The following is a 20861-nucleotide window of genomic DNA, read 5'->3' on the forward strand; positions in this document are numbered from 1 at the left end:
CAAACAGAAAAGAGGGAAGCATAATTGATGGCTACAGTTCTCCCTTCAGTAGCCTGGGAATTGGCTGCAAGCATTACTGTCAATGTACAAGCATTTGCTCTAATGCCTTCAGGATGAGGGACTTAATATGAGTCTAATTTTATTAGCTGAGTAAAGAGACGATCGGGCGTGTGGGTTTTGTCTCTGCGTACGTGACGCTCTCACTGGGCAGCAATAAACACCTGCATCACCCACACCGACCACCTCATATGCATCACACATACACCCTTAGACTTTCCCAAGTTCATATAAACACAAACAGGCTTGTACTTGTTCTCACTTCTTGCTCACACACACACACACAATGCACATAAACACACAGAGTTGTTGGTATAATTACCCAGCATGACTGAGAAGAGGTCAGAAAGGTCAGACGAGTCTCATCAGAGCCACAGTGATACTGTAATTTAAATCAGCATTCACACACACACACACACACAGAAGCAAACACTGTGATGGTTGAACACAGGGTAATTAGCTGTCTAGTGCAAGGTAGCAAAGTTAACAAGCACAAGTTTTTTGCCTCTTTTTTTTTATACAAAGCTGTAGCCTACACTTACTTACTTACTTACTTAGTGTCATATCAACATATTACTAATAATGTCATAGTAAAATACTTGTGGAAAAAAAAAACTAAACAACAACAACAACAAAAAAAACAATAACTAACAAATACCTGAAAAATTCAGGTCTTTTAATGTCTAAATTAAGGGATGGTTTTCATGATTTTCAATTTTGAGGTTTTTACCCATTAACACTTACCCATTTAGCTAACTTTTTCCTGTTGTTTCCAGTCCTTATGCTAAGATAAGGTAACTGGGTGCTGGCTGTAGCCTCATATTTGTTTACAAATATAAGAGTGGTATCGATCTTCTCTGCCAGAAAGCAAATAGGCATATTAACATTTCATTTAAAAATGGTATCACTATAACCTATTAATCTGTTAACTATAATCTGAAAATTAAAATACATTATCATTAATTGGTAAATTAATGGAACTTCGAGGTAAAAAATGTGGTTTCCTAGTAACAGTCTCGGTAGATAGTTGCGTCACTGAAATCGTGTTTTGTCAGGCAGGTTGAGCCGAGATGAAGATTAGGAGATCTGGACACATACACACACACACACACACACACACACACACTCTCTCTCTCTCTCTCATGCCACACAGCTGATTTGACACACAGACACACAGCTGTCCAGATAAACCCATAAATGTGATCAGTGGGCTAGCGCTTTACGTCACAGGGGTGTGTTCAGGATTATTTAATGTTTTGCAAATGTGATGCAGCAGTTAAAAGACTTGCTGAGTTGCATAACATCTCGTGTCAAGGGGACATACTGTGACAGGTTCGCTTCGATTTCATTAAAAAGAGGCAGAAAGTCATCATGTGAGTAGACATGTTGTCAGTTTCTCATTTTCTTGTATAGAACGGATTTCTGTTACTTTTCCATTGTTTTCTTGGTGATTTCATTTGCACAAACTCAGTTCTGTCTATTACAGTAATAGAACTGTAGCTGACAATCAACTGTCCCTGGTCTTGCTTTATAATTCCAACTTTCTATTTCCTTTAATATTTTGTCTCCAGTGACACGCTTGCTGACCAACCTGTTTTCTGCTCTCACTTGTTGCCAGAGTTCATCCTCCTCTCTGCTTAATTGTTGCTGACCTGCTGTTTCTTCTATCTATCTCTGATTGACAGGTGTGAAAAGCGGCCTGGCTAGAGCTATAGTTGCTGTTGTTGTCAAGGAAACCGAGAGTCGTGTCCCGTTACTATGGGGAAACAGAACAGCAAGCTGCGGCCAGAGATGCTGCAGGACCTCCGGGAGAATACTGAGTTCTCTGACCATGAGCTGCAGGAGTGGTACAAGGTATGTAGACACATTGTATACAGTAGTACATGTAGCACCAATTCCTGTAATGGTACTGCTACTGGTGCTACAAAATTAGAAGTTGAAAGTAACTCATTTTGTCAAGTACTTCACATGAGTGTTTCCATTTTCCAATACATTTAAACCAATGTACATTTTGCCAATAATGCTTAGGCTGTGTAATTTAAATTAAAATTTGGATTAAGAAAAATTTGGAAGGCTTTTATCACTGAGTGTATTTCATTGTGGTGTTATTACAGCTACTTAAACTTATGCTTGCCAGCAAATCACTAACTGTCTGTTTGTTGTTTGAGCCTGGTCATGTAGTGTGCAGTGATTTGGTTGATGAGAGCAGTGAGAAAAAAAAGCTAAGCTAACTGCATAGCTGTGTGATAATTATCTATGGGTTACCTCTCACATTATATGTAGTCATTTGATTGTTGTTGTTAAAAGTAAAATATTTCAGGAGCAGGACATTTGAATAGTGTAGAATTACAGACTAAAAAAAAATGTCCTTTGATTTTCACCATCTGAAATGAAGTGATTTCAAAACTTCAGTGATTAACTTCTGACAATGCTCTGGTTTGAGCACTTCTTTTATCATGTCAGTGTCTGTCAGTCAGTTCTATTAGGCTACAATGATCATTCAAAGGACAAGAAACTAAGTTATTGAGACTGTTAGTGGATAATTTCAAGGTGTCTATGTTAACTTTGAGTCTAAAAGTCAACTGTACACTAGTATTGTTACAAATTGACACCTGCCAGAGTTAATTTAACGGTCAAGCCATCACTTTGGTCAACACATGTCAACACAGATCAACACTGAAAACATTGTCTTTAATAAAGCAAGTATAAAACAATGTCCTAAGTGGGCAATATCCCAAGTTGTAATAAGTCATGCACTACCTTTGTGTTTAAAATTATGTTTTGGAGAAATACACATAGCACAGTGCCCCTACATAACAATTAATCTAAAGCCTCCCTTTCTCAGTAAAGTAATAAGTAATTCCAATAGCTGTCTTGAATGTGTCCATCCAAGGCAGCGTGCCACCCGCTCCCAGTCTGTTAATCCACTGGGGAGACCGGATTAGGTCTCAGCATGATGAAGTGCCACATTGAACTGACCGCACAAATTATCTCATCCTGTGCTCATGGATGTGTGTTTGTGTAATGGCTATATGGCGTTATGCATGGATTAGACCTATGGAACAGCTGTGCGAGCTGTCCCGAATAAGAGCTGTACATGTTAAACCGTCACCTCCCTGACCTGTGACTTAAGCCTGACTGACCCCAGGTCTCCTCACATTGACATTGGTCATGATGGCGTTTGCTCTCAGCAGATTAACAGCTCCTGGATGCTGGGTTTATCATATAAATTGTATAATATATTTTGCATGATGTTAAGGTGCTGAGGTCTTGGAAAATGTATCCAGTTTGTCTTTTTTGGGGATTTATTGGCAATAAATCTGAGCTTTGAGTCAGAAAGCCTCCCTAAGATTTGTGACGCTCTTGCTGAAAATGTCAAAAACACTGGCAATGAAATGTTTTTATTAGAAGTATGTTGGCTTTCCACACTCACTTATGAGAATATTTAAGATGATGATCAAAAAGTAATTCTAGCCTTCAAATCAGGACAATGACTTTGTCACCTCGCTGCCTCTATCTTAACAGCCTTTAAAGAGCTTTATTTTCGCCGAACAAAGACCAAGACTGACGTGACTTTTACCTCCCTTTTCTTCTCAGGCACAATGCTGCCTTATCAAATGTGACTCCTTGAAAAGAAGATAGAACTGCACTCAACTATCCATGACTAACTTCTTTTTGAGAAAATACTTCTTCAATCTGTTCAGAATGGAGCATTACATGAATGAAATATTTACTGGTCAAAGTTTTGTCACAGAAATGTGGTTCCTGATTCTTCCAACTTCCCTTGTAAAGGTTTTATCTGTCAGTTATAATAAGAGTGTCTGCTGATGTAAAAATTATATCATAGAGATGTATTGTATTGTCCTGGAAACTGAAAGAGAGCATTAACGGACTTCTTTTCACCCTTGTCTTTCCTCATGTGGTCTCCTTTCTTTTCCTCAGGGTTTCTTGAAGGATTGCCCCAGTGGAACCCTGAATGTGGAGGAGTTCAAGAAGATTTACGCCAATTTCTTCCCCTATGGTGATGCCTCTAAGTTCGCTGAGCACGTCTTCCGAACTTTTGACACCAATGGAGATGGGACGATAGACTTCCGGGAGTTCATCATTGCCTTGAGTGTCACATCACGGGGCAAACTGGAGCAGAAGCTGAAATGGGCCTTCAGCATGTACGACCTCGATGGAAACGGATACATCAGCCGCGAGGAGATGCTGGAGATTGTACAGGTGAGCAAGGGACACAGGGTAATGTAGTCTGGTTAGGGGCAAAGTTGGAGTAGGAGTTAAGCCATATGGACTATGAAAAGAATGTAAGGATATTTGTTGGATCTATGTTTTGGAAAGACACTCTTGGAAATAATATCAGTAGGACATTTGTAAAGGGCCACTTTAGCAATTAATGCTGTACTTGGGGGATCCACAAGGAAACAGGGCACAGAATGAAAATAAGCTCATATACCCTGACTTTTCAGGGTACCATGTGTTGGGTCAAACACCAGAAATACTGGACCCTACGTTGCCCTTAACAAAACTGAGAGCATTTACCTGACGATGGAACTACAAAATGTTATGGCACCACAAAAGTCACTACAATTCATCCTGAAGGGAACATGAATGTGTGGATCAAATTTACCACCTGGTTGTATGTAATCAAGAAATATCACTCAAAAACACAAATGTCACATTCATTATGATGCCAAAGGAAAAGTCAGCAGGATACATCCCCTTGGGACCAAAAAAGTCTGAACAAAATTTCATAGAAATACATTCAATAGCTGCTGAGATATTTTAGTTTGGACCAAGTGGTCAACTGACAGACCACACTGCTAGCATGACTAAAAATGGCCAAAACTTAATCAGCAGAGGCTGACATGTCTTGGTTTTTAGTCCCTATCATATGTCAACCACCAAAAGAACTAGATCATATGTTTCCCAGATTTTAACCTATTATATATTTTTGTTAAACTCTGTCTGCTAAATGCCCATGTCTTTCAAACTCCATGTCCCAAGTCTGGAACACAGACTTGCCATGATAAATCTTTAGTTTCCATCCCTAGATGAGATAACCTTGGTGACATCATCAGGGTTATTTTCTCAGACTTCATGGGCCTCCCCAGAGCCGTAGAAGGAATTACAAATGTTTTCACATGCTGAGCCCTACCCCTCATGACACTAAAGTTGACCTTTATGCGTAAAATCGGTGGAGTTCCCCTTTAAAGACTGGAGATTAAATGTCCTTTAAGATCAAGATAAAAGGCACAAATCACAAACAAGAGAATCCCGAATATTAGTCACATGGGATACTTAAGCAAAACAGGAAATGCCAAAATAATGTCATAAATCTCTTAATCGCCAAACCTAAGTTTGCTTTTCAAATTTGTCCTCACCAAGAGGTTAAATATGTTTTTTTTCCACTGCAGCATTTCCATTGTGCCGTCAGATTTCTCAGAAGCCCACTGCTGTACATTTTATTTGAACCAGCCAATCATAAAGACTTTTGCATGGACAGAAATAGACAGAGTGCTTATGATAAGTGCTTAGTTCAATTATGTAAGTTAATACATTCGTTTAAGTATGTATGGGTAGGCTAAAGCACTGATAGCAAAGACTTTAATAGGCATACTTAATGTGCTGCCTGCAATATTGGCACAGGCAACAATTTCTGTGAAGACTGTTAAGTTCAGTGCTACATTAGTGCTGCATGTAATCCTTTCACTGTTAAAAAGAAGAAATAGAGAGATATGTCAAAATATTGGACTGAAGATCTTGCTGTATGTTCTGTGTGTGTGTCTGTGTTTGTGGTGCATGCGTGTGCGTGTGCTTCTGGGTTCTCATGGATTAGTGAGTTAAATTTAACCAGAGTTTATCCCTGAGTGTGCAGAATACTGGGATTATCCTCAAGCTCATTAAGGTTACACACCGCTCGATGAGAGAGGCGGGGCCCATTGTGTCATTGTACACCAATGTAGACACCGAGATTGTCATATGGAACAAGTCAGATTTGGTTTACACAGCATTATCGGACGACAGATCGTATCTTTACCCCATACACCCTCACCAGAATCAGTCATCCTCATTGTCCTTTTAGTATGGATTTTTGATATATCTCTACATATAATCAGCTCTACATCCGTTATTGTAGGAAGACATGAACTCTCATTTTATAGTCCAAAATTTTAAAGCTGATATGTCTTACTGAACTACCTCCTGTTCTGCTGTGACACTGATCTACAGTCAGTTTTACACCCTATATTCCCAATGCAGGAGATTTAATGAGCACATAAGCTGATTGTAGATCCATGCCTGAGGCCAGCTGATACTCGGAGCTTCTAGGTGCTCACTTGCAGAGGTTAATTTAATGCTGTCAGTGGACGGGAGGCACTTGTATCAGTCAACAGATAAAGATGTATCAGATCAATACAGTAAGCTCTGCTCGTAAGCCCCCCCATCCCCCACCCTGCTGGTACATGCAGTCTCTGTCACTGTGGTATGATGGTGTGGTTCTACAAGCATACAGACCCTGCGTGGGTATTTCTGGAAAAGCTGCCCAAGGAGCAGCTCTTAGCATCAGGAGTAACAAATGTCAGTGAATCATGTGGACTTTAGAAAGCGTGCATATCAGCATCTTGAAAGCTGCAGTGACTTTATTTTTTAGTTCAGTTGTGTTTTTGTTCTCTCCTGCTGAGTCTCCTTAATGGGTCCCTGCTGGCTTGAATTCACTTATCTTTCTTTTTCTCTCGCCCCCACCCATACCACCCACCCACCCTGTCTCTCTCATTGTCTCCCTCTCTCTTGCTTGCGCCGCTGCTCTGTCTCTCAGGCCATCTACAAGATGGTGTCATCTGTGATGAAGATGCCAGAGGATGAATCCACGCCGGAGAAGAGGACAGATAAGATCTTCAGACAAATGGACCTCAATAATGATGGTGAGTGAAGGAAATGGCAATGTGGAGGGATGAGTATGCTGTAGGGAGGGAGAGGAGTGGCAGATGAATGTGACAGTTTATTGAAGATCATTTTTGAAATGTGCTCATTTCTACTGGAAACAAGAGATTGCGTATTGTAGGATTCTTTATTTCATGTCATGCCAAACATTTGGCCCATCCCTCAGGGGATTACATAACACTGCTATACATCAATCATGAAAATATCACATGCATCTTCTGATAATGCAAAACCAAAAATAAAAAGTCTTCTATATACTTTCAGAATGAATAGCAGAAGGAAGAAAGGGAACTGTTAAAAGCTTATCCTGATAAAGAGCTTTTCTTTCTCATCTCCCAGGCTTTCTCCAAGTAACTGGCTAATTTAAATCTTTCACATCAGCCAAGTTAGTCTTTGTGTATCATCCATATTTACAAAATTAATGAGGATGAATGTTGACCTTTTCATTATTTAACAGCCATGCTAACTTCCCTATGAGGCTGTACCACACTGTTGTGCTGTGGTACAGTGAAAGCCAGAATAGTAACATGTCCCCAATAACGATGCTAACATTCTGATGTTAGCAGGTATGTTGTATGTTCACCACCTTAGCTTACTAGCATGTCAGCATACTAACATTTTCTAATTAGCAAAAGCTGTAAAGTACAGCTGAGGCTGATGGGAATGTCAGCAGTTTTACAGGTATTTGGTTTAATATATAAAGTTTTGGATGATAATTGGTAATGGCACTTGATGAAAAGTTTAGGGATCAAGGTATTCTAATTCTTCCTGTGGGGAACATGAATGTGTGTACCAAAACTCATTGCAATAGCTGGATGGATGGTGGCACTACAGGAAAAAGTCAGAGATTCACCAAAGTCAATAGGCAACATCTTCTGGGGACCATGAATGTCTGTACAAACTTTTGTGCTAATCTATCAAATAGATGTTGAGATATTTCACTGGATAAGTGTCAACTTTTACCTGCTGGTGGAATGATATGTAAAGTCAGGGCTTCACTAGTCATAAGGATTCATCTACCAGGGACCATGAATATGTGTACCAAATCCACCTAGTAGTTGTAAAGATGTCTCTAAAAACCAAAACTGTTAACCTTGTGTTGGTGCTACATGAAAAGTTGGGCTGACCAAATTCAGTAAAGACTCATCCTCTGCGAAACCATTTTAAGATGAACTTCATCCAATAGTTGTTGAGATATTTCAGTCCAGACCAAAGTGGTGGACCAACCAACTAACCAGTATTGCCATTCATAGATCCACACTGCTAGCATGGCTAAAAACCCCTCATCAAACACATAAACAAAACAAAGTGGACACATCTTTAACATAAGAAAGATGCAACGTAGTCCTGTAAAATTACAGCAGTTTTCTCTCTCTCCCCCTGTCCTGCAGGCAAATTGTCCCTGGAGGAGTTTATCAAAGGTGCCAAAAGCGATCCCTCCATTGTCCGGCTACTCCAGTGTGACCCCAGCTCGGCCTCCCAGTTCTGAACTCCTGCCCGGCAACGACCCTTTCTTTCTCACCCTCTCTGTTGCTATCGAACCAGTCACTCAAATCAATGCATGATGGTTCTCGTCTCTCATATCATCATATTTTTTTGTTGTTGTGTACAAGGATGGAGGAGGGATTTGAAGGAGGATAAGGAAAGTCATCACTGTCAGTTTACTTTCGTTTTTATATTTGGGAAAAATGAAGGGACACACATACATTCAATGATCAGTCGACAGAGGTGTCTGCTAATGTTCCTGAATATCTCTCTCTCTCTCTGGAACATCGGATTTCCAGGGAGCTCGTGACAACTTTTTTTTTTTTTTTTGTTTGTTTGTTTTTTTGCAGGGTGGGGATCGCGCAGTTTCTCCTCCAATACTCATGTATATCATGTATATACTGTACGTCTATGTATATCATAAGATGAAGTACATTCATCTTCATGTATGGTGCACACTCTCTGGCATTGAAAGGCAGTATTATGTAGCGTAGCTTCCTGGTCTGATCTGAATGGGTGATCGGAGGGGTTGGAGGTGGGTGGGGGGGATTATTGGGATTTTACTGCTATATGATGTTTCATTGAGAAAAAGAAGGCCTAAGATCCCATTAGATTTTTATGGATATCTACTGGCATTTTGTTGATTTTAACATTTTAAATGTTTTTTTTTTCATTTGTACATATTGTTTTCCTCCTTTATGTTGTTTTATTTATTCATTTTTATTCTTATTATTGTGCTTTTACTTTGATATGTTGTTTAAGATGACCATATTCCAGTTTACAGTGACAGAGAGAGAGAGAAATTGTGAATTAAGGCTGATCTCTTTGGGATTTGTGGTTTTGTTTAAGTGGAAGAATATGAAACTTTAGTGAAATAAGGAGTTCCCATAATGCATTTGATCAATGACACCAGTAGCACATATCGTTTGAGCCGCCATGTGTTTATAAAGTATGGCTGTGCATTTGGTCTGAAAGTGTGTGTGTGCATGTGGATATGCACTGTATGCTTGAGGCTAACTTTTACAGTATTACCATGTTGTGTTGTTTCTTAATTTGTAAGTATTTTAAAGTTCTTCTATCAACGAGCAGTAAACTTAAGATAGTTGTAACCTGTCACTATACTGCATGATCCTACGAACCAGACAATGAAAAAAAAACCCACAAAAACATTTAACGCACAGCAGTATATCTTTTTGTAGCTCTGCAGCCTCCTCAGCACCGTACCAGGCAGAAATGACTGAATATTTGTCTTGCTTTGGGACAAACCCTGACCCCACTCTCTTTTCCTCTGACAGACAGGAAAAAACCTCACTAAGGGCTCGTTCATCACTCTCTAGCTGAATGCTTTTATAACCTCCTGGATTAGTCTGCTTACAGAGCAGTAAAATGAAGGGACATGTTTCACAAGACAGGAGCAAGTTCAGACGCTTGCTCTGATTTGGATTTTCAGGGTTTTCCAGACTTATGTAGTAATCTGACAGAAACCAGTGGCCATGTTTATATTAGCACATAGAAATCTTTAATATTTGGGATACCTATTCTAACATATTTGGATTACATAGAACACTTGGAGATATGGCATCAAATCAGCTTCTCTGATTCTAATGAAATGTAAGACTTAAAGCTACTTTAAACTGTATGATATTAGACTTTTAAAACACAGCCTTGACTAAATAAAACATTAAAAACCTCCATCTGAAATAGTGCACGTATGTAAACAGAGCCACTGGTTGCAGCAGTGCCAGCGCCACTCTCATATCATCTGTTTAAGGCCCCTATTGCCAGATCACTGTTGCCATCTTCTGCTTTTGGTGATCAAACACTCTACAAATTCAGTGTGTGAAGTAGCTAACCATTGGGCAGACTGAAAAAGAAAATTACAGTTGAAGTAAATCTGCATATTTAGTGGACTTGTTGCCTTGATGTTATCACTGAAGACACAGTTTGGGACAAAAATACTATTTTCATTTCAATCAAAAATGTGTCTTTGTATGACACACGACAAACTCAAGGGTTTTGACTGAAGAGCACTCCAAAAGCACTAGTAGAATCTTTTATCATAAAACACTGCTGTTATACTGGCATTTCTGTATTTTATAGGCTGATACCAATTCTATGTGTGTATTTAGCAGTGGTGGAACGTAACTAAGTACATTTTCTCAAGTACTGGACACATATCAGAACAATACTACAGTACATTACTTGAATATTTTAATTGTATGCTACCTAATACTTCTTCTCCATCACATTAAGGCAAATATTGTACTTTACTGCATTTATCTGACAACTTGAGTTTATTTTTCAGATTAAGATTTAACACACAAAAACTGATTACTTCATAATATATGTATTAGTATAGATTAAAGTACTCAAAAGTAGTAAAAGTAATAAAAATTAAATTAAGCTCCACCTGAACTAACTACGACTTAAAAGTCCTGCTTACATATTAATGCATCAATAATAATCAAATAATGTCATACTGTAACACTGACTAAGGTCGATCTCTGCATATTGAGTACTTGTACTTTTGATACTTGATATTTATTTCTGATATTTCTGTACTTCTGTAAGTGTAATGACTTTTATTTGTAATGGGGTCTTTTTATAGTGTGGTACTACTTCTTATACCTAACTGAATACTTCCTCCACCACTGGTAACTAGCGAAGCTGGCCATGGCCTTACTGTACTCCTCCTCAGAGAACAATGGACAAGATACAGTATTTATTCTTACTGTTTTAGGAAATCCCTCTCAAATGGGACATTGACATTGACATTTACACACTCTGGGAAAAGTGAGGAATCAAACCCAAACACTTTATCACACCTGGATGATTTCTCTGTCCGCCAAGTGAGAATAAAATAACCTTTTGTTCGCAGGTCAGAGAGGAAACTCCACCGTACCAGACTTAACTGACAAAATCAAAATTTTAAACAAGACCAATATCAGTCTGAAATGTCAGTCTAATTGTGATTTACATGTTGTGTTGCCCAACATTTTACTACCTCACAAACTGAATTGTGTGCAATGGTGGCAAAGTGAGTTACCAATCAGAGCCTGAGAGTCTGTGCTGGCGATGCTGCATCCACATGACATTAGACTGATCTAAGGTTAACTTAACCAAACATTTGCACAGGAGCTTCCTAACCAGCCGCACCTCTGCTTTGGAGATCCTGTAGTGTCACTGCCTTCTGCTGGTAGGATAAGGAAACAACAGTTGCTACCCCGTGATCTATTACAGTTCAACCCTTTTCTATTCTCACTGCCTCTGATAAACTGGTACCTTGTGTTGGATAAATACGCCCCCTTCTTTCTGCCCTCCTAACCTCTCTTTCCTTCCTTCCTATTTTTTCTGTTGCATGAAAACCTCACGTGAGGATGTCATGTTTGTTTCGTTGGACCTGAGATCGCAATATACGATAAGTGTTTCAAAGCTGCACGTGTGGACTGTTTCCTCATTTCTGCTTGTTTAGAATGTGTGTGGAGTGAAGCACAGTATTTCATTGTGGACATGGCTAATGTCTGGTCTGACAGTTGAACGCTGCTGTCATGCATTTGCAGTCTGTCAAAGAGCAATGTAGGCCCTTATTAACATAGACCTGACAGGATGTGGGTGAAATGTGTTTGTACCAACATTTCAGTGTGTCAACTTGAGCAACTTGAGTGTAACCAGTCATACCTGTCAGGTCACTATAGCTGCTGCATTACCACATATTAAAAAGAAACGTTTTCAGTGACAGAGTTCAGGTATAAAAACACACAGAAAAAGTTGTATACATTTGAATAAAAACTTTATTTACTTAGGGTAATAAATACAAAATCTTACAGCACAAGTTTCTCATGAAACTAGCTTTTCGATGACTGAAACTGCAGAAAAAATGCACACAAACTTTTTCCTCAATTATTCAAAAATACAAACCAGAGTTTCAGCCTTGGCAACAGCAGGTGAAAGGTTGAAGGCACATCCACACACACACACACACACACTGTGTTTCATTTGTGGGGACATTTCCTAATTCCTTACCTCCATTATATGTGTAAACGTGAGTCATTAAAGTATAGTTCAACTTCAGGTCTTTATGCTACATCAAGCTAACCACATCTTAACTCCTAAAGAGGAAATTCATATTTTCCAAAGTGCTCAACCATTTCTTTAAACTTAGCCTTAGCTGGCACCATGTCTCCACTTCATAGGATCAGTTTCATCTTTGGAACCTGATATGAATAATTTGGCCCTTGTCAACACAGAAACACACTCACATATCTGGCATTCCACACACACACACACACAGCACCGATGCTCTAAGCAGCAGAAGTTTCATGCATTGGGTTCAAGCTGAGGTCCACTGTATTGCTAAATAAAACATCCTCAGTCTCAGAGTCCTTTGAAGGCAGGAAAACGTGGTTGGTGAGCACAACGTTGGAAGCAGCGGCATCAGTACATCGCCTCACAGCCCTACTTCTTGACGAAGCTCTGGCCTGTCAAATACGGCTAAATCCAGAAGCTGGACCTTTCCATCGTGCCCCTCTTCAGCAGCTGGTGTTCCTCCGGTGCCCTTTGCTGGCTGCCAGCCCTCGTTTCTGGCCTTTCTCTGCCTGACCTTTCTCTGTGCGGCTGGTGAAGAGGCCGCCTCTCCGAGGGAGGAAGACTCCGGTGCTGACGGGGAGGATGCTGCGGAGGGGGAGGAGGTCGTTGCTGCCGTTTTGGTGGTGCGGTGTTCAGTCTTGGAGGTTTGTGACTGCTTCTTGGAGGTTCAGTATAGCGTGCTGGAGGTTGACTGTAGTTTCTTGGCGAATCAGTGTAACGAGAGGGAGCAGCTTCCTCCATCGGCCTCACCACATTGATCTACACGAACACAAGGAAATTACTTTATGACAGTTTCTTAATCCAGTTTTAAAATGTTGCCTTGTGCACCATCTAAAGGATTCAGCTTTTAAAGCATTTGATTCAAAATCTCACCGCTCTCCCGTAATCTCTGGGTCTCTTCTTGTGAGGGCAGCATGGCAGACCCAGGAATGAAACGCAGACAGCCAAGCACCTCGCAGAAAACACCATCTGGATGACACAAGTCACGATCAGAGGCACCCAGAGGATCAGAGTGGTGCTCTGGGGGAGGGATGGAGGAGTTGTGTTAGCGGCAGCCACCAGCTGGACCGTATGGAGCACAATTTGAGGCAAGGGCGCTCAGCAGCTTCACATAAATGAGAATACAGTATGGGTAATGATGTGATACAGAACATTATTTTTCTCAGACGGCTATGGAGCGCTGCCAAAAAAAAAAAAAAATCCACAGCAGCAAAGTCTAGGACTTTCAGTTTGCACAGGAGACTCAGCATTGTGAATAAAATATACAGACCAGAATGTATCAAAGTAAAAGTGTACAGAGGGAATTCAAAGAAGAAGCTGTCTTTTTGTAAGGCCTGCTGACTACAGAGAGTGCGAAAGTTTACAGTTCGAAGTTTGGGGCTGTCTTTGGAATTCATGATGAAATATTGAGAAAGCACAAAAATATATACAAACCTTGCATAACCATCATTACTGCCTCTAAGCAACTATCGAAACCACAAACCCGAAACACACTTTCAGGTGATGTAATGCGCACCCCAACCACCTCCCTCCCCCCAGCAGCTCTGGGTGAACAGCAAGGTCTCCAGGCTCTGTGGACCACAACACAACTTAGTCAGGTCTGTGCTGACTGTGAGTCAGGGCTGATTTTCTGATTAAAAATTTGGTTTATGACGACTCTGGTCTTATTTTCAGCCATCAGTTTTAAAGTTACACCAAGGATGAGCACATCTAAAATGACAGTAATTACCCCTCATTTCAGGAAAACTGATAACTGAACATTCTGGGTGTACATTTTACTGTTACATTTACTAGTCTTGCCCATTTTTATCTTGCAGTTTTAACATTACTGATTAGAATGGTTGCAAAAACTACACAACCAAGTTATCATAAACAAGAATTATCCTTTAATGATTAGCTAACGAGTTCACTATTGGATGGCTACTCATTGCTCTTACCTGCACATGAAACTAGCTAAAACTAGCATGACAGTTATATGCAAATAATTGCTACGCCAAATTAGCTAAACAAAAACACTTGCGGAAACTGTTGATAGTGACAACAATATCTGGGAAGTTGTTGAAAGGCTCTGCAATTTTTCAGTAACACAAGCAGCTTATGCTAACCGCTAACAGTGTTTGGTATGGCATGGTTGCTGCCATAGCCCCTGTGTAGTTACATAGAGGATAACACTTTACTTTAAATCCCCATATTTAGAATTTATAAGCTGTAGACAGTTTTAATGCATTAATGCATTTATCAAATTTTAACTTCTCCTATGAAGGCAAGAAAGTGTTACCTATTTATCTGTCACTATCACTGCTTTCTGTGACAGTGAGTAACAGAATGTACTGTAAACAGACAACTGCATGACAGCTGTCTGCTATATATATATATATATATATATATATAACATATAATATATACAGTATATAGAGTACAATATTTAATAATGAAATAATTCAAGCTTTACCCACTGTCATGCTGTATTACAGAAGTGAATGAACAAATATAAACACAGCTGTTGCAGGGATTGTACGTCTGTCTAACGACGTGTCTGCGCTATTAATGGGCGAAATCCAACACTGAACTATAAGTCGAAGCCTACGCTGTATGTATCTACAGCGGGACTGTCATTAACCCCTTGTGTCAAGTATAAATCCAGCTTAAGACAAAGGTCACTTAACTGACAAATTGTAGACTACAAGCTGTGCTAAAATGCCAGAGTGGTGCTGATGTGTAGATGCAGCTGTGAGGCTGAGCAGGCCTGACAGTCCATCTGTAATACACTGGAACAGGACGCAGCCTGAAGTGGGCCGACAGGGTCAGGTCAGCATTTCTGCCACCAGCCCATGGGCTGCAGAGTGCGACTGACTGAGTGACAGAAAAGACAGACACCCTGCCTCCTACTCCCTCCTTCTCTCACACCCTATGTATACACACACACACAAAGTGGACACAGCCACCACACCGCTCTGTCGTGTTCATGCCGCGGTAACAATGGCCGGCTTATTCAAAGTGCCAGCTGCTGCTGCAAAAAGTCACAGTTCATGCTTTAATCTCGGCGTCTGTATTACACACGAGTACACTCACATAGATGCGTGTGGGGTCAAAGGGGCACTCGTTAGTGATGCTGGAGTAGCCTATGGCATCGGGGAAGCGGCAGTGAGTCAGCAGGCTCCGCCCGCCATGAATGATGGCCCTCACCACAGACACCAAGAGTCCGATGGCTGAAGCTGCTGCCATCACTGCTGCTGCCAAACTGACAGCGAAAAGTGACCACGTCTGTGGGAGACACACGACCAAAAGAATTAGGAAAGAAAACATGATGGCTGATATGATGAGGATGACAGCTGGGAAACTGGGGCACCTGCAGTAGTAAATAGATAAAAGCACAGCAAACAATATTAAACAATACAAGGTTCAGATAAATATAGCAGATTTTACTTCAAAGTAATGTGTAACCCAACTACACTGATTCATGAAAATCCCTTCATTTGTCTTAAGTGTTACCCTGATGATGTCACCAGGTGTAAATTATGTGCATATGCAGTACATGCAGTGTAACCACATTCTTCACCCTGAGTTCACAGAGCACAGACCCACAGACTGGATGTCAATGACCATATAATCTATTCAGTTTGAGACCATGTGTAAATACAAGGAATACATGGCGCCAATAGGTCAAATTTTCCAAATCATGGGAGATTAAACAGCATGACAAATCTATATATTGAAAACATCCACACAGGGTCCCACAATTTATGCTATATAAAGAAGATAAAATGCAATACTCTACAACCTTTTTTTGGTAGAACATCATTTCCTGGACAGATTTTTGATGGTTGTGGATGTCCTAAATGATCAGACTAGGTTTAAAGGATATTTGATAATTTTCTCATCTCTCAACAAATCCCATAAGCTGCTACAATTTGTTGATTAATCAGTTAGTTGGTCTACATAAAACTAATCTGCAAGTGGTCTGATAAATGGTTCACTGTTTCAGGAATTAAATTTAATTTATTACCTCTGAGTTTGAGCCTCTTGATCAGACAAAACAAGACATTTAAAAGACAGCGATTTGGGCTTTTAATATATATGTTTGTGATATCTCCACCTGGAGCCAATGGGCCTGAGGTTGCCACACACATGATAGGGGTGGATAGAAGTATAAAAGACTGACTCACACACTGTTGGTCCCCAAACTCCCAGTAAAAAGTTTCACCATTACAGACTAAAGCTATCAGTTCTGCACAATAATAAGTGATAAAGAAATGTTCTGGGTAGAGAAACCCATCCTTTGATAAGTTTACAGAAGGTGAGACATGGGTACAGAAAGCCTCTAGACGTTTCAAATTAAATGGAAACCTGATAAGAACAATAAGAAATAACACAATCTGTCTGGGAGATTAGAAACGGTAGCGGTCAGCACATGTGATAAAGAACTGTTAACGTAAAAAAGGGAGTGTTGAGATTACATGTTATTCATGATGTATGATGCTCGGATGATTGAATATGATAACAAGACCGATGAGGAGGTAACCTGCTGTTTGTCAGCCCTGCCATGCCCAGTTCACAGTTGCTCTCACCAACAAAAGAACCTGGGAGTGGTTTACCATGGGCAGGTTTGCCCGGGCTTAGTCATTCTGTTCAGATCGCTGCCTCGTCAGTCCTGTCTGAGCAGCCCGACAGCTGACTGAATAAACAGAGAGGAGAAGCCGTGCTGCACGACCAGAAGGGGAGAGAGAGAAAGGAAAAAAAAAAAAACACACAGACTATTCCAGCTCTGCAGGGCTGGATTCAGACACCTGAGGCAGCACGCAGGAGCGCAAAGGAGTGTTTTTTGTTTTAATGCCCTCCTGACGAGACAGGCGAAGAGAAAAGCTGGGAAATATCAAAGAGAATGCAAGTGTATGTGCAGTTCAGATCAAAATTAGTGAAGTGAAAGGAAAATACTGATCTGGCAAGTAGGGAGGGATCCCAGAGAAAGTGAAAACAAAAGAACTGTACAGATTACCTGTCTGCATTTTTTAAATATATTTTTTGCAGCTTCTTGAGAACTTTACAACACTGTAGGAAAAAAAGTGATACTAACCAGGCATCTACTCTTCTTGTTTTTAGACAGGACAATAGCCAGAATGCCAACAACAACTCCCTGCAGAGACAAGACAGATATTAGTCCAGTTATAACTATACAGAGGAAAGGAATGACACATAAAGAAAATTAACATTTCACATCATATATTTCTCATCCAGTCTCAAGACACTCGAGGTAGCAACACAGGCAAAGTCAAAACATCACAGCCGTGCTATCATTACAAGCATTTCAAACATGCGTTTAAGTGCCTTTTGTGTGTGTTTTGAACATTGTTTTTGTGGCCTGAGAAAAACAACACAGAAATAGCCCTTTAACTTTCCATTCAATTTGATTTAGCAGTTTGACATTTTCAGCTAAAATCACTCGCTGAGTCAAACAGCCATTTCCTGTATTTTCAAAATGGAAATCACATATATTTGAGCTCGCTACATATAAAAGAGGAGTTGTACAATTAACTCCAATGACTAGAAGAATCCTGTGATTTGTCTGACTCAGATTTTAAATCATTTGCAGGATTTAACATTGTCCTGCACGTTTTTTTAAGGGGCTACATGCTACTATTTTAACACACACTTATGTACTGTAATTTACTTTTCTAAAGAGAGGCTTTTATGGCATTATGGGCAAAATAATTTGATGTAATGTGATGTTTTTTGTTGAGAAAGTTTCTACAGCACTTGAAGACCCATTCTAGGAAGATGTTTTGAAGGAGTAGGATGCATTTGTAACTTGTGGTATGCAGCAAGCAGCCGCAGCCATGATGGAAAATTCCACCAACTTTTCACAACAAAAGTGTGAAGCAGATTAAACATTAAAGTGTTGTTTTTTAGTCTTTTTTTTCCCTTTATCTAATGGAAAGAATGTGTAAAGCAAGCTCCAGGATTCTCTTATGCTCCATAATATCACCAGAAATTGTTATCAGATCCCCCACTTAAAATGGCAGCTGTGCTATAAGATCACTACAAGGCTTCCTACACTCACCACCAGGCCAGAGGTCATAGCCACCACATTAGAGATGGCGTACTCCATGGCCCGGGCCTGCTTGTGGAGGTTGATGTGTCGTAGCACCACACCGTGTACCAGCGCTCCCAACAGGAAGTTCACGTGGCCAACGAGGACCATGCTCAGACCCATCTTCATCAGGGTCTTTGGTTCCTCCAGGCTGGCACAACACAATCCTGAAGAGAGGAGGCCAGAGGAGAAGCAGGTTAAAGCTGCAGGGCAGTGACATATAGAGAGTCTAAAAGCAGAGGGAGCAGTGATTTCAGAAAATGTTACATCATCCATGGTGTCCATGTGGTATTGATCAGAGACTCACAGGAGGCCCAGTCAGAACCACCACAGAGATGTCACCTGCATTAATGATTAGCTGCTGAGCACATAACTACAGTACAGGCTGTGTACACTGGCACACACTGGAACGAAGAAGCCAAACCTGATTTTACTCAAACAGAATCAATCACTGCTGCTTCTAAAAGTAATTGAAATAAAACAGTAACATATCATATCATTTGATTATTAGAACATTTCATATTTAAGCAACGTTTTCAGTTCATGTCAAAGTAAGGTTATGAGAAAAGGGGGATGATCATGTAACATGGAGCTTTTTTATACTGAACACAGCAACTTTCAGATGAGACATGTTGCTCTTGCTGGTGAAAATATCACATTTCAAGCTAAAACACAGAAACAGAGCATCACAAACGACATCTGAAAAGTAACAAAGTTAAGATAATCAGAGGAAAGACTGATGTCTGGCCTTAACTGTAATCAACCCCAGTAACAACAGGTACATCTAATGTTACAGAATACATCTGAATGATTTGCTAAATTTGATTATTGTACTTGATCTGGTCATTTAAACATGGTTCATGCACATGATGGTACAAATGACCAATGTTGCATACAGAATGATAGAAACAGAATTAAGTAGCCTTTTGGAGTGAGAGCCTATATATTCATGTATGTGTGTGTGTGTGTGTGTGTGTGTGTGTGTAATATACAACACATTTAACCTGGCCCCATGAACCATTTTCACACATTCCAGCATGCACCTCAGATACTTAAAACCATGTGGGCCAAATAATGTGACTGCCATAATAGGCCAGATATACTTACTTAGATCAGAGTAAATTGTCTGATCCAATAAATACTCATTATTCAACACCATCACTTTGATAGAAGTGTTGCTGAAAACCATTTGAACCTTTGAAATGACCCAAAATACCATGAAAATATTAGCATGATAAAGCAATTTCAAAGCTTTCCTTAAAGGGCACCAGAGTTCATCATCTCCAGACTCGTGTGCCACATCACTAATACACCCAAACAAACACTCCCGAAACTTTTAAACAAACACTGTTATTTACATACATTTAAATAAACTTCCCGACATTGAAGCATACTTGGCTAGGTGCATTTAGTATGGACAAAGCACAGTCAAAGAAAAGCACAGTAGACAAAGAAATCTCAGAAAACCTCATAGGGTATCATGGCATTGTCATGTTACACCTAAAAACAAACTTCGACTCGTTTCGGCATCAAGCCAACACGTTTGTTTTTAAGTGTAAAGGGATAATAAAGCAGTTTAATGTGTAAAGGGAAAATGCCTTGAAACTTCCCAGGCTCATTTATTACCTGCACCGGTCATCTCTGTCAGGTCACCATTCGCTTTAACTGTCTTGACTACACCAGTGTGTCCCCTCGTCTCCTTATGACAATCCTATCAGACAACGGCACAGACTGCAAACGGCACTTCTGCTCAAATATTTCAAAATAAAATCACCTCGCCTTATCTCAGAACTTATCACAGTATGATAAACCTGTCAGTTTATCAGAAATTCATCAACTACAACTCAATTAATGTAGTTTTTAAAATAAGAGTTGGATACATTGCACGAACTGAGCAAAAATAGTTTAAAAAGCTGAACAAAAACTAGCAAAGTAAAGAAGCAAGTTTAGGAAGAAGTTTAAGAAGCATTATGTTGTAAATCAGTACTCTAAATACCATCTTAACTTCTCTAAATTTTCCTTACATACACTGTAGAAGTCAAATGCACTTTACAGGGTGTAGCATTTTATGCTTTTATTTTGAAACAAAAGTTGCTAATTGCCCGTTGTCTGTTGAATTTCGGCAACTTTAATGCAGGTGAACGCAGGCGCACGTGTGGGTAGGCATGTATAGCATACATTAGCATATGCTAAGCTGTGGTCA

General features: G+C 40.0%; 2 protein-coding genes across 3 annotated transcripts in view; one reads left to right on the plus strand and one right to left on the minus strand.

Moving 5' to 3' along the window:
• The window catches only part of LOC108900346 (hippocalcin-like protein 1), a 35825-nt gene extending 23909 nt beyond the window's left edge, over nucleotides 1-11916 (plus strand). Inside the window, exons 2-5 of the mRNA XM_018701333.2 lie at nucleotides 1743-1911; nucleotides 4000-4281; nucleotides 6875-6980; nucleotides 8391-11916. Coding sequence (XP_018556849.1) covers nucleotides 1816-1911; nucleotides 4000-4281; nucleotides 6875-6980; nucleotides 8391-8488 — 582 coding nt within the window. The 5' untranslated portion in view covers nucleotides 1743-1815 and the 3' untranslated portion in view covers nucleotides 8489-11916. The remainder of the gene's footprint in view (nucleotides 1-1742; nucleotides 1912-3999; nucleotides 4282-6874; nucleotides 6981-8390) is intronic.
• On the minus strand, nucleotides 8934-20402 carry tmem54b (transmembrane protein 54b). Of its 2 annotated transcripts, XM_018701330.2 has the most exons (6): nucleotides 20285-20402; nucleotides 18629-18825; nucleotides 17645-17704; nucleotides 15643-15834; nucleotides 13444-13590; nucleotides 8934-13329 (listed from the first exon to the last, which is right to left on the minus strand). In XM_018701330.2, the coding sequence occupies exons 1-6, from the start codon at nucleotides 20295-20297 to the stop codon at nucleotides 12976-12978; spliced, it is 963 nt and encodes a 320-aa protein (XP_018556846.1). In that variant the 5' UTR covers nucleotides 20298-20402; the 3' UTR covers nucleotides 8934-12975. The 2 variants fall into 2 exon arrangements, with proteins under 2 accessions (XP_018556846.1, XP_018556847.1); XM_018701331.2 differs by lacking the exon at nucleotides 15643-15834.
• Nucleotides 20403-20861: the final 459 nt, after the last annotated feature.

This window comes from Lates calcarifer, linkage group LG3 (assembly GCF_001640805.2).
Source record: "Lates calcarifer isolate ASB-BC8 linkage group LG3, TLL_Latcal_v3, whole genome shotgun sequence".
Taxonomy (NCBI): Eukaryota; Metazoa; Chordata; class Actinopteri; family Centropomidae; genus Lates; species Lates calcarifer.

What these genes read in the sequence shown, in the direction of transcription:
- tmem54b (XM_018701330.2), bottom strand. An exon ending in ACAAGAAGAGTAGATGCCTG is followed by an intron (nt 15,835 to 17,644) that starts GTTAGTATCACT and finishes TGTCTCCCACAG; the next exon opens with ACGTGGTCACTTTTCGCTGT. An exon ending in CCAGAGATTACGGGAGAGCG is followed by an intron (nt 13,330 to 13,443) that starts GTGAGATTTTGA and finishes GTGTTCGTGTAG; the next exon opens with ATCAATGTGGTGAGGCCGAT.